General features: G+C 41.9%; 1 protein-coding gene across 1 annotated transcript; it reads right to left on the bottom strand.

The window, feature by feature from the left end:
* Nucleotides 1-2130: 2130 nt before the first annotated feature.
* Nucleotides 2131-12364, bottom strand: LOC138597391 (golgin subfamily A member 6-like protein 26). Its single transcript, XM_069668988.1, has 3 exons — nucleotides 11417-12364; nucleotides 5460-6338; nucleotides 2131-2142 (listed from the first exon to the last, which is right to left on the bottom strand). The coding sequence occupies exons 1-3, from the start codon at nucleotides 12362-12364 to the stop codon at nucleotides 2131-2133; spliced, it is 1839 nt and encodes a 612-aa protein (XP_069525089.1).
* Between the last annotated feature and the right edge of the window lie 560 nt (nucleotides 12365-12924).

Genomic DNA, 12924 nt, shown 5'->3' on the forward strand with positions numbered 1-12924 from the left:
AAGAAAATATAGGTTATGCCCTAACTTCAGTGAAGTGTATCTGAGGACAAGCCTGTGATAAGACTCAAAGCCCCTGCAGATTTACACATGCACACACGAATCAAATATGTTTGTTTCAGGCTAAAAGACTGTTGGAATGGGTCGCAGTGAAGCCAGGGGTCCTGCTGATTATTCAGTAGATAATAGGTGCAAGTGTAGCTGTGTTTTTAGTCACTGCATAGGTTCTTAACAAACCGTAAGTCCCTCACTCATCATTGCTTTCTGTATGCTTGAGTTGGCTGGCCTGCAGTGACCGACTGTAGACTTAATCACTGACATGTCCTTATTTATAAGGCAGTTCTTGCTTCCCCCTTACTTATGTAATTTCATTAATCTGAAAAATGCTGGAAGCTTCACTCGGTGACCCGTTCGCAAGGCTTAATACGCTATCTGTCCCCGGGGAAAAAGGGTTTTAGGTGCGCTGCTCCTGCGGCTTGGAATCTGCTGCAGGAGGATTTGGGTCTGGGGGAGCTGATCTCTTTCAATGTTTTTAAAAGTAGATTGAAGGTGTTGGAGGAAGATGCATCAGGTTGTTGATGCTTTGACTAATGACTTTCTGCTACGTGACCAGAATGTGCGGACTTGTTTTTGTAATGTGTTGTATGTCTGAAACTTTGCTAAAATGTGCTGCTGCTGTCTTGGCCAGGACATTCTTGTAAAAGAGATGTTTAATCTCAGTGAGGCTTTTCCTGGATAAATCAATTCAAATAAATAATTAGGGGTGCACGATATTGGATTTTTTGCTGATATCCGATATGCCGATATTTCCAAACCTTTTTGCCGATTACTGATTTCTATACCGATATATTGGGCATGTGTTTTTTTCTACCTAATTGCAGGGAACATCAAGTCTCCCCTGTAGTGGAACTGATATCATGCCTACTCTTATTGTAGTGGCCCACTGGCAGATCCAGAACAACATAATACAGTGTTACTTACACTTAGGTTATGCACAAAATGCCATATTGATTTATATGTAACATTTTCTTTCAAATAAAACTGTAATATTAGTCGAGCTTTTTTTAGTGAATCACTGAGCATTTTGGCAGAATTAAAGCGTTATTTTATTGGCGGAAAATATCGGCAGAAAAAAGACATATCTGCTGATGCCATTATGTCATTTTCAAGCCATTATCTGCAGATACCGATAACGTGCTGATAACATCGCGCATCCCTATAAATAATAAATATATTAATTTCTCTAGTAATAGTGCCAGTCTACTGACTAAAGCTACTGGGTCTGATACAGCAGTCTCTTTCTAATATACTTAATTGCAAGTTACGATACTTCGATACGTCTAACAATGACAAAACACAAATCACAAAACCACAACTTTCTCAACATTGAGAAACTTTCCTTGTAATTGTTGAGCTATATTAACAGGATGTAGTGGGTTATAATGACATGAAGGTTATGATATCATAGCAATTTAAAAAGTTGACTGAATCCAAACAAAATACATTAAGAAAAGAGTCGATAGAAACCAAATAACCTCTAGACCTGAAGCACTTGTCATGAAACTGAATGAAAAGCTAGAGCTTAGACAGTAGCTAAGGTTAAGCAAAACTACTTAACAATTAAAAAACAGTGTAGACAAATAAATCTACTGATAAATAAGTCTTTAACAGCTTGTATCACTTCCAAATAAACTTTTGTCCGGTCTAAAACAAACTGAACCAAAGACAAGTTAACTTGTTGGGTGAGTTTCATGGCCTGTGAAAGAACGGGAGCAGATCAGGACAGCCAGGACTGAGAAAGGGGGAGTCGGCCCGGTCGCCCGCTGAAACCAACACCCTCCAGCGGAGACAGAAGGCTGTTTCCATGGTGAGACACATTTAGATTCACAGAGAGAGAGCAGAACATGATGAATAATAGATAGATATCAGGCCCTAATGTTAGCACAAACCAGCTGAAGGTTAATTCCAGCCATGCTCGAGGACTCTCGAATAGAACAAGTCTGACAACAAGTAGACAAACGGAGTGCACTGTGGGAACTGATGCTGGATGCAGACGAGTGTTACATAACACACTTTAAGTGATAATATATGTGTGTGTGTGTGTGTGAATGTGAAACTAAAGTGCATTTCACTTTACTGTTTTCTCTAGATGCACAAGGAACAAGCAACTCAGTCTGAGTGCTGTTTAAACATTTACAAACCTATTGAATGCTAAGAGGAGGACTTTTTATGACAACTTACTGCTAGCTGCAAACCTTCCACAACTGTTACAACAACTTTTACATGTGGGGCATGTCACAGCCCATATTTAGGTCACCTATACTATCATTTTATAAGTTAACAAAACAGGTAAAAAAGACAGCACCATAGGGACTCATTAATCAAAGGGTCACCTGTTCTCTATACTGCTCTGGGTTTGGGTTAACACACATAAAGGGCTTCAAACAGGTGAGCACCTGCACCTGTTCCCTGCTCTGCCGGACTATTATTAACCTGTGGAGGGAGGGGCTTCTTACTGAACACATGCAGCCTCTGTGGTGTCCGAAAAAAGAGACCAGGTGAGGTGAACAGCGTGCATATCAAGTTACACTGAGGTGGTTCTGTTCTTTTCATCTGGCATCAATAGGTCTGCCTGAGTTTTGTTTATTTCTCCTCATGCAGCATTTGCCCAAAGCCAGCATAGTATGCACACTAACTTTAACATGTTCATGATTGATTCGGGGTTTCTGCCAGGTGGAGGCCCCAGGGTTTGTCTGAGTAACTCAGAGGGGATCATACATATCAAAAAGCAAAGACACGTCACAGCCTTCATTTCATCAACAGCCTACAGGCATGCACAGACTCTCTTGTGAGGAGGGTTGAAAATCGTTAAAACTGCTCTTCCTCCATCCTCGTCTCGATGATCCAGCATCTCTTGGAGGAGGTTCAATTCGAAACTGTCTTTATGGCAAGTAGGCCTGTGTTTTCATTGATTTCCCTTCTCGCCAGCTTAAAGAAAATAAATCTTTGATCATGTACACTGAATAGGAAGTGCTGCCACTGCTTTCTGACTCATTCTACAGTATTATAGATATCAGTATTGACAATAGTGATAGTGATATTTTTGTAGAGAGTTTATTTGTAAGAGACTTTTTGGTTCGAAATGTAGAGTATTAGTTTTATTGGAGTGATGTCAAGTCAGTACAAGTCAGTGTTATTTATGGAGCTCTCGCTTCTGCACAAACAAGCCTGTGTGTTTGTTCTGCAGAAAAACTACAGAACAAAATAACAGTGTCAACTAAATCTGTGTGCAGACTGAAGTAGGAAAATCCTCATTTACACATCTGCAAGTCGAAATCCCTCCATGCAAATAAACTGGCACTGAGGCATCCTTCTGATGATGGATCAGGAGACACAAATAGACACAGCTCTTCAAACCGCCAACTGTCTGATGTAACACATGCAGGGTAGAGCGATGCCCGACTTCTCTCTGTCTGCTCCTCTAAAAAGCAGAGGAGTCTAAATAAAGTTTGTCTAATGTAAAAGAAGACAATGGCAGAATTGTTTTGGATAATGCCACTTATATAAGGAGCTGAAATACTGTCAAAACTGTAACCACGGTGATATATTGAACACCTGATTCGTAAAACAAACACAGAAGGTCACCACTGACTTCCACTGAGAAGAGGACTTCAAAATGTTGCTCCAACAACAATAATTACACAATGAAGGAGCACCATTGAAAGATTCATAAAGGGTCACCTGTCAGGGGGCTGCATCAGGCTCAAGAAAACCACATCACCTGGAGAAAACAATGTTACCTGGGCAACAAGTGTGTTTAGAATAAACACGGTATGTGAGTAAGCTGTACTTTTTTAAAGATGTGAAAGTACACTGTAAAACCTGACAAGAAGATGCAGTGTAAAGTGTAAAGACGCCACAACAAAATATTCTAAACAACACAACAATAGTGCAATATTGTTCATGTTAATAATAGTCTCATACACAAACAGAAATATGGTCCGAATTTTATTTTAATAGTTGTTAATAACAATTTCAAACAGAAACAGAAATATGGTCCGAATTTTATTTTAATTGATGTTAATAGTTTCAAAGTTTCATAGTTTTGACCTATAGAAAACTTTTTATGCTCACAACTATATGAGCAATTTCGTCTTTGGACTGTGGGAGGAAGCCGGAGCACCCGGAGAGAACCCACACACGCACGGGGAGATCAAACTCCACACAGAAAGGCCCACTTCGTCCGAACCGGGGTTTGAACTAGGAACCTTGTTGCTGTGAGGCGCAAGTACTAGGCACTGCACCACCGTGCAGCCTCTATGATTGTCTGATTAATTTGAGAAACTATTTGGGGAGGGGTAGAGGGGGGAAAGGGAAATCAAATTGACCACCAAGAGCGTTAGCAACATTAGCTAACAGCGGCGAGGAAAAACTTCCCTTTAACAGGCAGAAACCTCGGACAGAACCAGGCTCCTGGTGGATGGTCATCTGCCTTGACCCGTTTTTTGGGTGTTTGGGGGATATTTTTACAATGTATGGGGGGAAAAGGGGGGTTCAGAGAGGGTGGAAGAGGGAGGGGATGTAGGAGAGGAGGGAGGGTGGAGGGCAGAGGTGAGGGAGATGGAAAAGGGTGAAGTGAGGAGGTGAGGGAGATGGAAAAGGGTGAAGCGAGGAGGTGAGGGAGATGGAAAAGGGTGAAGAGAGGAGGTGGAGGAGGAAATGGCGGCGTACGTGACTGGAGGGAGGGAGAAGGGGGAGGAAGAGGGAGAAGGAGGATGGAAGGAAGGAGATGAGGGAGGAAGAGGGAGCTACTGTTGCTCAGCCTCGGCCGAACAACCAGCAGCTTCCTCCACCTTTGTTTCCTCATCGCCTTTCTTTCTAAACAGCCAGAAACATCCTTTTTTTGCTTTTGGTTTCTTCTCTTCCCTTTCTTTTTGTTTCTTCTCCGCCTTTTCTTTTTCTTTCCTCTCCTTGTCATCTTTTTCTTGTTGTTTCTTTTGCTCCATCTCTTCCCTTTCTTTTTGTTTCTTCTCCGCCTTTTCTTTTTCTTTCCTCTCCTTGTCATCTTTTTCTTGTTGTTTCTTTTGCTCCATCTCTTCCCTTTCTTTTTGTTTCTTCTCCACCTTTTCTTTTTCTTTCCTCTCCTTGTCATCTTTTTCTTGTTGTTTCTTTTGCTCCATCTCTTCCCTTTCTTTTTGTTTCTTCTCCGCCTTTTCTTTTTCTTTCCTCTCCTTGTCATCTTTTTCTTGTTGTTTCTTTTGCTCCATCTCTTCCCTTTCTTTTTGTTTCTTCTCCGCCTTTTCTTTTTCTTTCCTCTCCTTGTCATCTTTTTCTTGTTGTTTCTTTTGCTCCATCTCTTCCCTTTCTTTTTGTTTCTTCTCCACCTTTTCTTTTTCTTTCCTCTCCTTGTCTTCTCTTTCTCGTTGTTTCTTTTGCTCCATATCTTCATTTTCTTTCTGTACTTGTAGCTTCTTCTCTTCCTTCTCAATCCTTTGTTCCTTTCCAGTTGTTTTCTTGTCCTCCATGTTTTCCTCTTGGATCCTGGTGGTCAGTGTCTTTTCTCTATCCACCAGTTCCTTGTTGTTGTTCTCCAGCTGTTGAACTCTGGTCATCCAGGTGTTTACCAGTTCTATGTTCTTGTTCTCCAGCTGTTGAACTCTGGTCATCCAGATGCTTTCTTTCTCGACCAGACTTTTGTTTTTGCTTTCGACCTCTTCAATTCTGCTCTGTTTTTCCTCAACAAGTTCTCGCAGAGCTTGGTATTTTTGCTCCCAAAGAGATCCAGCTTGGAGGACTTCTTTCTCCTTTCTCCCTAGCTGGGCTGAGGTCTCCACAAGCTTCTGGGAGACGGCTTCCTTGTCCTTCCTGAGGTCCAGGATCACAGTGTCCCTCTGCTGAAGCTGCTGCTTCAGGTGGTCCACCTTTACCTGGCTCTCCTTCTGCAGAGAAGCAGTCATCTGGCTCTCCAAAGATGCCTTAAACATCTGATCTCTGAGCTCAGAGACTTTAAGCTTCTCTGCTTCAAGACGGGCCGCCATCTTCTCCATCTGCTCCTGGCTGAAGCGCTGGGCGGCCTCCATCTGCTCCTCCTTGGACTCCAGGCTGGTCTTGAGGCGGGAGATCTCAGACTGTTGTTTGGAGACAGTCTCGATGCTCCTCTTAAGTTCATCTTTGAACTTACTTTCCCGGAGGTCGATGAGTCCCTCCAGCCTGTTCACCCGGTACCGTCCGTTGTGAACCTTGTGGCATAGCTTCAGCCTTTCATCTGCCCAGGCCGCGGCATCCATGTCCATGTGCTCATGTTGGCTAGCAATCACATGGTTAGCACCTTGAAGGGATTCCTGAAGGTGGCGGACCTCAGCAGGAGGATTTGGGGAGGAGCCTTGAGGAGCAGCACGTCCAGCCTGCATTCTTGGATTTTGTCTTGCTTCCATTTAAGTAGTAGACTGCGTTGTTTTTTGCAGTAGAATTTAATTGTGTTGACTGACTGTAGTCTGTGTGTAGAGTGGTATCTCTATGTGTAGAGTGGTATCTCTTTTATAGATCTGACTTGACTCTGGAACTCACGTGTGGTTGATCGTAGTAAGGGTGTATTTATAAACTAGGGTCGTGATGTCATAGAACATCAAAGTTAAAAAGATCAAAGCATGCATTCCATCAGTTGGTTACATTGCATTGGCTTTCATCTAGAAACATTCTAAAAGCTTTGTTCTTTAATTTCCTGTAGAATTGAAAAGGGGCGGAGCTTCCACAGCCACCATTTTTCCTTTCATGGAAGATGAAAGGCAGTTTTATTGCTGCAGGTTTACCAGGTTTCCAAACTGCAAAAACGTTGGGATTTTGATCAAATCAAGTCATCATTTCACAGCTTCCTGACTGATCAGCAACTATTGTCTAATGTATAGAGGTTATGTAAAGAGAACATGTGGCATAACACTGGGTAATATTTTTAACTAAAACAACATGTTTGGCATCTCATTGAAAGCCAACATTAACATTCAACTACTTCCTAGTTAACATGAATGTTTTATGATGTTACTCGGTACAGGAGGAGGGGCATACATTCTTAGCTAATGGTAATGTTAGGTAGCTAAGGGTAGTGTTAGTTAGGACATGGTTTAATGCAAACGTTAGCTGTTGTAACGCAGCTGTATCTAATTGGTTATGAAATGTGTTGTTTCACCTTGAAAAATGTCCTGATGTCCTTACTTTTACTATCCATTATCTTTTATGTTGCCGACTAATCCAGAAGCAGTAAAATGAAAATTATTTGCAGATTCCCAAGGTTTATGTTCTGAAAAACTTAAATATGATGGAGGTATTTCAACCTCCAAACAAAACCATAAGATGTAAAAATAAAAGTTATAACTTCAATGCAATTCTCAAAACATGTAAACATTTACTGTTAGCTCACTATAAATAACAAAAAAAACTTTTGGTTCTGTTCTGTTTTTGCTGGGATCACCAGTTTGATTGTTTAAAAAGCACATATTCCTGCTATGAGCATAAAAAATATATGAAAGAATAAGTGAATTGGTATTTTACCAGTTAAACTAGCAGCTCCACATATTACACGCAAACTTTGTATTTAGAATGGTTGAAAAGAAAATTGCACAACTGAGGATTTTTAATTGTTAACAATTTTGGATTATACTGGAGTTTAAAAAATAACTGAAAAGCTTGCTAACATTACCTGAAAATGTCAAGATAAAATGTTTGCATGGACAGTGAAGTCAGTTGAACTATTAAGCCAGGAGACCACAAAATATTTAATTAAGAAATTAAGAAAAGACTGCAACAGAGTGGTTTTCAGATAGCGTATAAGCAAATGCTAACGAGCAGCTAGTAAAGCCGAGGTCACCAGTTGGTGGATTGCGGTACGGGTCCAGACCCAGATACCGTCATATCCAGACCTGGACCTCTTAGATTAGATTTTGACAAGCGCATCTACTGTAACAGGTGCAGCGGTCCAGCAAACTCACAAGTGGCGCTACTCAGCCAACCAAATCTCTTACCCAGACAGACATCACGACTGGACCTCAGTGGGTGTGTAAGATTAGACATGTTCCATGATCGTGGGAAAAATTCAACATAATACTAGATCTATGAATGCACGTTCAACCTGCGGAGCACTCGTTTATGACAGAGGTGTCAGTCTGTCTGTCACTGTTAACACAGACTCCAGGCTGCAGTTTAGTTCAAACACTTCATTGATAATCCCGAGAGTTATACAGAGCTACATCAGCTTCCTTATAAAATGACCAGTTCCCCTCATAGATTCACACTTCTGTTCTTATTAGTTACACTCTCTCTCTATCTTATCACTTTCTCTCCCAGGGCCGTCCGTGTACAGTTTTTATAATATGTATGTAATATGTTATATGTAGGGCCATGTGTAAATATGCAAATTAGGTCAATAATATGACTGCTCCATCATTAGAGCACGATATATTGACTATAATGACACACGTAGTGGAACTGATATGATGCCTACTCTTATTGTAGTGGACAAAATTCAATAGGCCTACTGCAGACATCTTGCACCCTTCTTCTTGCTTGACGGAAGAGGCGTGGTGCAGGCATTGCGTGTGCACACTCGCGCCGAGTTAATTTTGAAGTATTACATCAACTTTTTAAGGGAATCACCGAGCATCTAGGCTAAATGAAAGCATTGTTTTATCGGCGGAAAAAAAACTGCAGACATATCTGTCTGAGTAACTCAGAGGGGATCATACATATCCAAAAGCAAAGACACGTCACAGCCTTCATTTCATCAACAGCCTACAGGCATGCACAGACTCTCTTGTGAGGAGGGTTGAAAATCGTTAAAACTGCTCTTCCTCCATCCTCGTCTCGATGATCCAGCATCTCTTGGAGGAGGTTCAATTCGAAACTGTCTTTATGGCAAGTAGGCCTGTGTTTTCATTGATTTCCCTTCTCGCCAGCTTAAAGAAAATAAATCTTTGATCATGTACACTGAATAGGAAGTGCTGCCACTGCTTTCTGACTCATTCTACAGTATTATAGATATCAGTATTGACAATAGTGATAGTGATATTTTTGTAGAGAGTTTATTTGTAAGAGACTTTTTGGTTCGAAATGTAGAGTATTAGTTTTATTGGAGTGATGTCAAGTCAGTACAAGTCAGTGTTATTTATGGAGCTCTCGCTTCTGCACAAACAAGCCTGTGTGTTTGTTCTGCAGAAAAACTACAGAACAAAATAACAGTGTCAACTAAATCTGTGTGCAGACTGAAGTAGGAAAATCCTCATTTACACATCTGCAAGTCGAAATCCCTCCATGCAAATAAACTGGCACTGAGGCATCCTTCTGATGATGGATCAGGAGACACAAATAGACACAGCTCTTCAAACCGCCAACTGTCTGATGTAACACATGCAGGGTAGAGCGATGCCCGACTTCTCTCTGTCTGCTCCTCTAAAAAGCAGAGGAGTCTAAATAAAGTTTGTCTAATGTAAAAGAAGACAATGGCAGAATTGTTTTGGATAATGCCACTTATATAAGGAGCTGAAATACTGTCAAAACTGTAACCACGGTGATATATTGAACACCTGATTCGTAAAACAAACACAGAAGGTCACCACTGACTTCCACTGAGAAGAGGACTTCAAAATGTTGCTCCAACAACAATAATTACACAATGAAGGAGCACCATTGAAAGATTCATAAAGGGTCACCTGTCAGGGGGCTGCATCAGGCTCAAGAAAACCACATCACCTGGAGAAAACAATGTTACCTGGGCAACAAGTGTGTTTAGAATAAACACGGTATGTGAGTTAGCTGTACTTTTTTAAAGATGTGAAAGTACACTGTAAAACCTGACAAGAAGATGCAGTGTAAAGTGTAAAGACGCCACAACAAAATATTCTAAACAACACAACAATAGTGCAATATTGTTCATGTTAATAATAGTCTCATACACAAACAGAAATATGGTCCGAATTTTATTTTAATAGTTGTTAATAACAATTTCAAACAGAAACAGAAATATGGTCCGAATTTTATTTTAATTGATGTTAATAGTTTCAAAGTTTCATAGTTTTGACCTATAGAAAACTTTTTATGCTCACAACTATATGAGCAATTTCGTCTTTGGACTGTGGGAGGAAGCCGGAGCACCCGGAGAGAACCCACACACGCACGGGGAGATCAAACTCCACACAGAAAGGCCCACTTCGTCCGAACCGGGGTTTGAACTAGGAACCTTGTTGCTGTGAGGCGCAAGTACTAGGCACTGCACCACCGTGCAGCCTCTATGATTGTCTGATTAATTTGAGAAACTATTTGGGGAGGGGTAGAGGGGGGAAAGGGAAATCAAATTGACCACCAAGAGCGTTAGCAACATTAGCTAACAGCGGCGAGGAAAAACTTCCCTTTAACAGGCAGAAACCTCGGACAGAACCAGGCTCCTGGTGGATGGTCATCTGCCTTGACCCGTTTTTTGGGTGTTTGGGGGATATTTTTACAATGTATGGGGGGAAAAGGGGGGTTCAGAGAGGGTGGAAGAGGGAGGGGATGTAGGAGAGGAGGGAGGGTGGAGGGCAGAGGTGAGGGAGATGGAAAAGGGTGAAGTGAGGAGGTGAGGGAGATGGAAAAGGGTGAAGCGAGGAGGTGAGGGAGATGGAAAAGGGTGAAGAGAGGAGGTGGAGGAGGAAATGGCGGCGTACGTGACTGGAGGGAGGGAGAAGGGGGAGGAAGAGGGAGAAGGAGGATGGAAGGAAGGAGATGAGGGAGGAAGAGGGAGCTACTGTTGCTCAGCCTCGGCCGAACAACCAGCAGCTTCCTCCACCTTTGTTTCCTCATCGCCTTTCTTTCTAAACAGCCAGAAACATCCTTTTTTTGCTTTTGGTTTCTTCTCTTCCCTTTCTTTTTGTTTCTTCTCCGCCTTTTCTTTTTCTTTCCTCTCCTTGTCATCTTTTTCTTGTTGTTTCTTTTGCTCCATCTCTTCCCTTTCTTTTTGTTTCTTCTCCGCCTTTTCTTTTTCTTTCCTCTCCTTGTCATCTTTTTCTTGTTGTTTCTTTTGCTCCATCTCTTCCCTTTCTTTTTGTTTCTTCTCCACCTTTTCTTTTTCTTTCCTCTCCTTGTCATCTTTTTCTTGTTGTTTCTTTTGCTCCATCTCTTCCCTTTCTTTTTGTTTCTTCTCCGCCTTTTCTTTTTCTTTCCTCTCCTTGTCATCTTTTTCTTGTTGTTTCTTTTGCTCCATCTCTTCCCTTTCTTTTTGTTTCTTCTCCGCCTTTTCTTTTTCTTTCCTCTCCTTGTCATCTTTTTCTTGTTGTTTCTTTTGCTCCATCTCTTCCCTTTCTTTTTGTTTCTTCTCCACCTTTTCTTTTTCTTTCCTCTCCTTGTCTTCTCTTTCTCGTTGTTTCTTTTGCTCCATATCTTCATTTTCTTTCTGTACTTGTAGCTTCTTCTCTTCCTTCTCAATCCTTTGTTCCTTTCCAGTTGTTTTCTTGTCCTCCATGTTTTCCTCTTGGATCCTGGTGGTCAGTGTCTTTTCTCTATCCACCAGTTCCTTGTTGTTGTTCTCCAGCTGTTGAACTCTGGTCATCCAGGTGTTTACCAGTTCTATGTTCTTGTTCTCCAGCTGTTGAACTCTGGTCATCCAGATGTTTTCTTTCTCGACCAGACTTTTGTTTTTGCTTTCGACCTCTTCAATTCTGCTCTGTTTTTCCTCAACAAGTTCTCGCAGAGCTTGGTATTTTTGCTCCCAAAGAGATCCAGCTTGGAGGACTTCTTTCTCCTTTCTCCTTAGCTGGGCTGAGGTCTCCACAAGCTTCTGGGAGACGGCTTCCTTGTCCTTCCTGAGGTCCAGGATCACAGTGTCCCTCTGCTGAAGCTGCTGCTTCAGGTGGTCCACCTTTACCTGGCTCTCCTTCTGCAGAGAAGCAGTCATCTGGCTCTCCAAAGATGCCTTAAACATCTGATCTCTGAGCTCAGAGACTTTAAGCTTCTCTGCTTCAAGACGGGCCGCCATCTTCTCCATCTGCTCCTGGCTGAAGCGCTGGGCGGCCTCCATCTGCTCCTCCTTGGACTCCAGGCTGGTCTTGAGGCGGGAGATCTCAGACTGTTGTTTGGAGACAGTCTCGATGCTCCTCTTAAGTTCATCTTTGAACTTACTTTCCCGGAGGTCGATGAGTCCCTCCAGCCTGTTCACCCGGTACCGTCCGTTGTGAACCTTGTGGCATAGCTTCAGCCTTTCATCTGCCCAGGCCGCGGCATCCATGTCCATGTGCTCATGTTGGCTAGCAATCACATGGTTAGCACCTTGAAGGGATTCCTGAAGGTGGCGGACCTCAGCAGGAGGATTTGGGGAGGAGCCTTGAGGAGCAGCACGTCCAGCCTGCATTCTTGGATTTTGTCTTGCTTCCATTTAAGTAGTAGACTGCGTTGTTTTTTGCAGTAGAATTTAATTGTGTTGACTGACTGTAGTCTGTGTGTAGAGTGGTATCTCTATGTGTAGAGTGGTATCTCTTTTATAGATCTGACTTGACTCTGGAACTCACGTGTGGTTGATCGTAGTAAGGGTGTATTTATAAACTAGGGTCGTGATGTCATAGAACATCAAAGTTAAAAAGATCAAAGCATGCATTCCATCAGTTGGTTACATTGCATTGGCTTTCATCTAGAAACATTCTAAAAGCTTTGTTCTTTAATTTCCTGTAGAATTGAAAAGGGGCGGAGCTTCCACAGCCACCATTTTTCCTTTCATGGAAGATGAAAGGCAGTTTTATTGCTGCAGGTTTACCAGGTTTCCAAACTGCAAAAACGTTGGGATTTTGATCAAATCAAGTCATCATTTCACAGCTTCCTGACTGATCAGCAACTATTGTCTAATGTATAGAGGTTATGTAAAGAGAACATGTGGCATAACACTGGGTAGTATTTTTAACTAAAACAACATGTTTG

Source organism: Semicossyphus pulcher, unplaced genomic scaffold (assembly GCF_022749685.1).
Source record: "Semicossyphus pulcher isolate SPU_LCO1_2020_fin unplaced genomic scaffold, fSemPul1.0.p SCAF_19, whole genome shotgun sequence".
Taxonomy (NCBI): domain Eukaryota; kingdom Metazoa; phylum Chordata; class Actinopteri; order Labriformes; family Labridae; genus Semicossyphus; species Semicossyphus pulcher.

Bases quoted from the DNA above. Each gene is read 5' to 3' on its own strand.
- LOC138597391 (XM_069668988.1), bottom strand. From the start codon at position 12,364: ATGCAGGCTGGACGTGCTGCTCCTCAAGGCTCCTCCCCAAATCCTCCT. The intron at 6,339-11,416 runs GTACAGAAAGAA...CGCCACCTTCAG, and splicing joins AGGAAGAGAAGAAGCTACAA to GAATCCCTTCAAGGTGCTAA.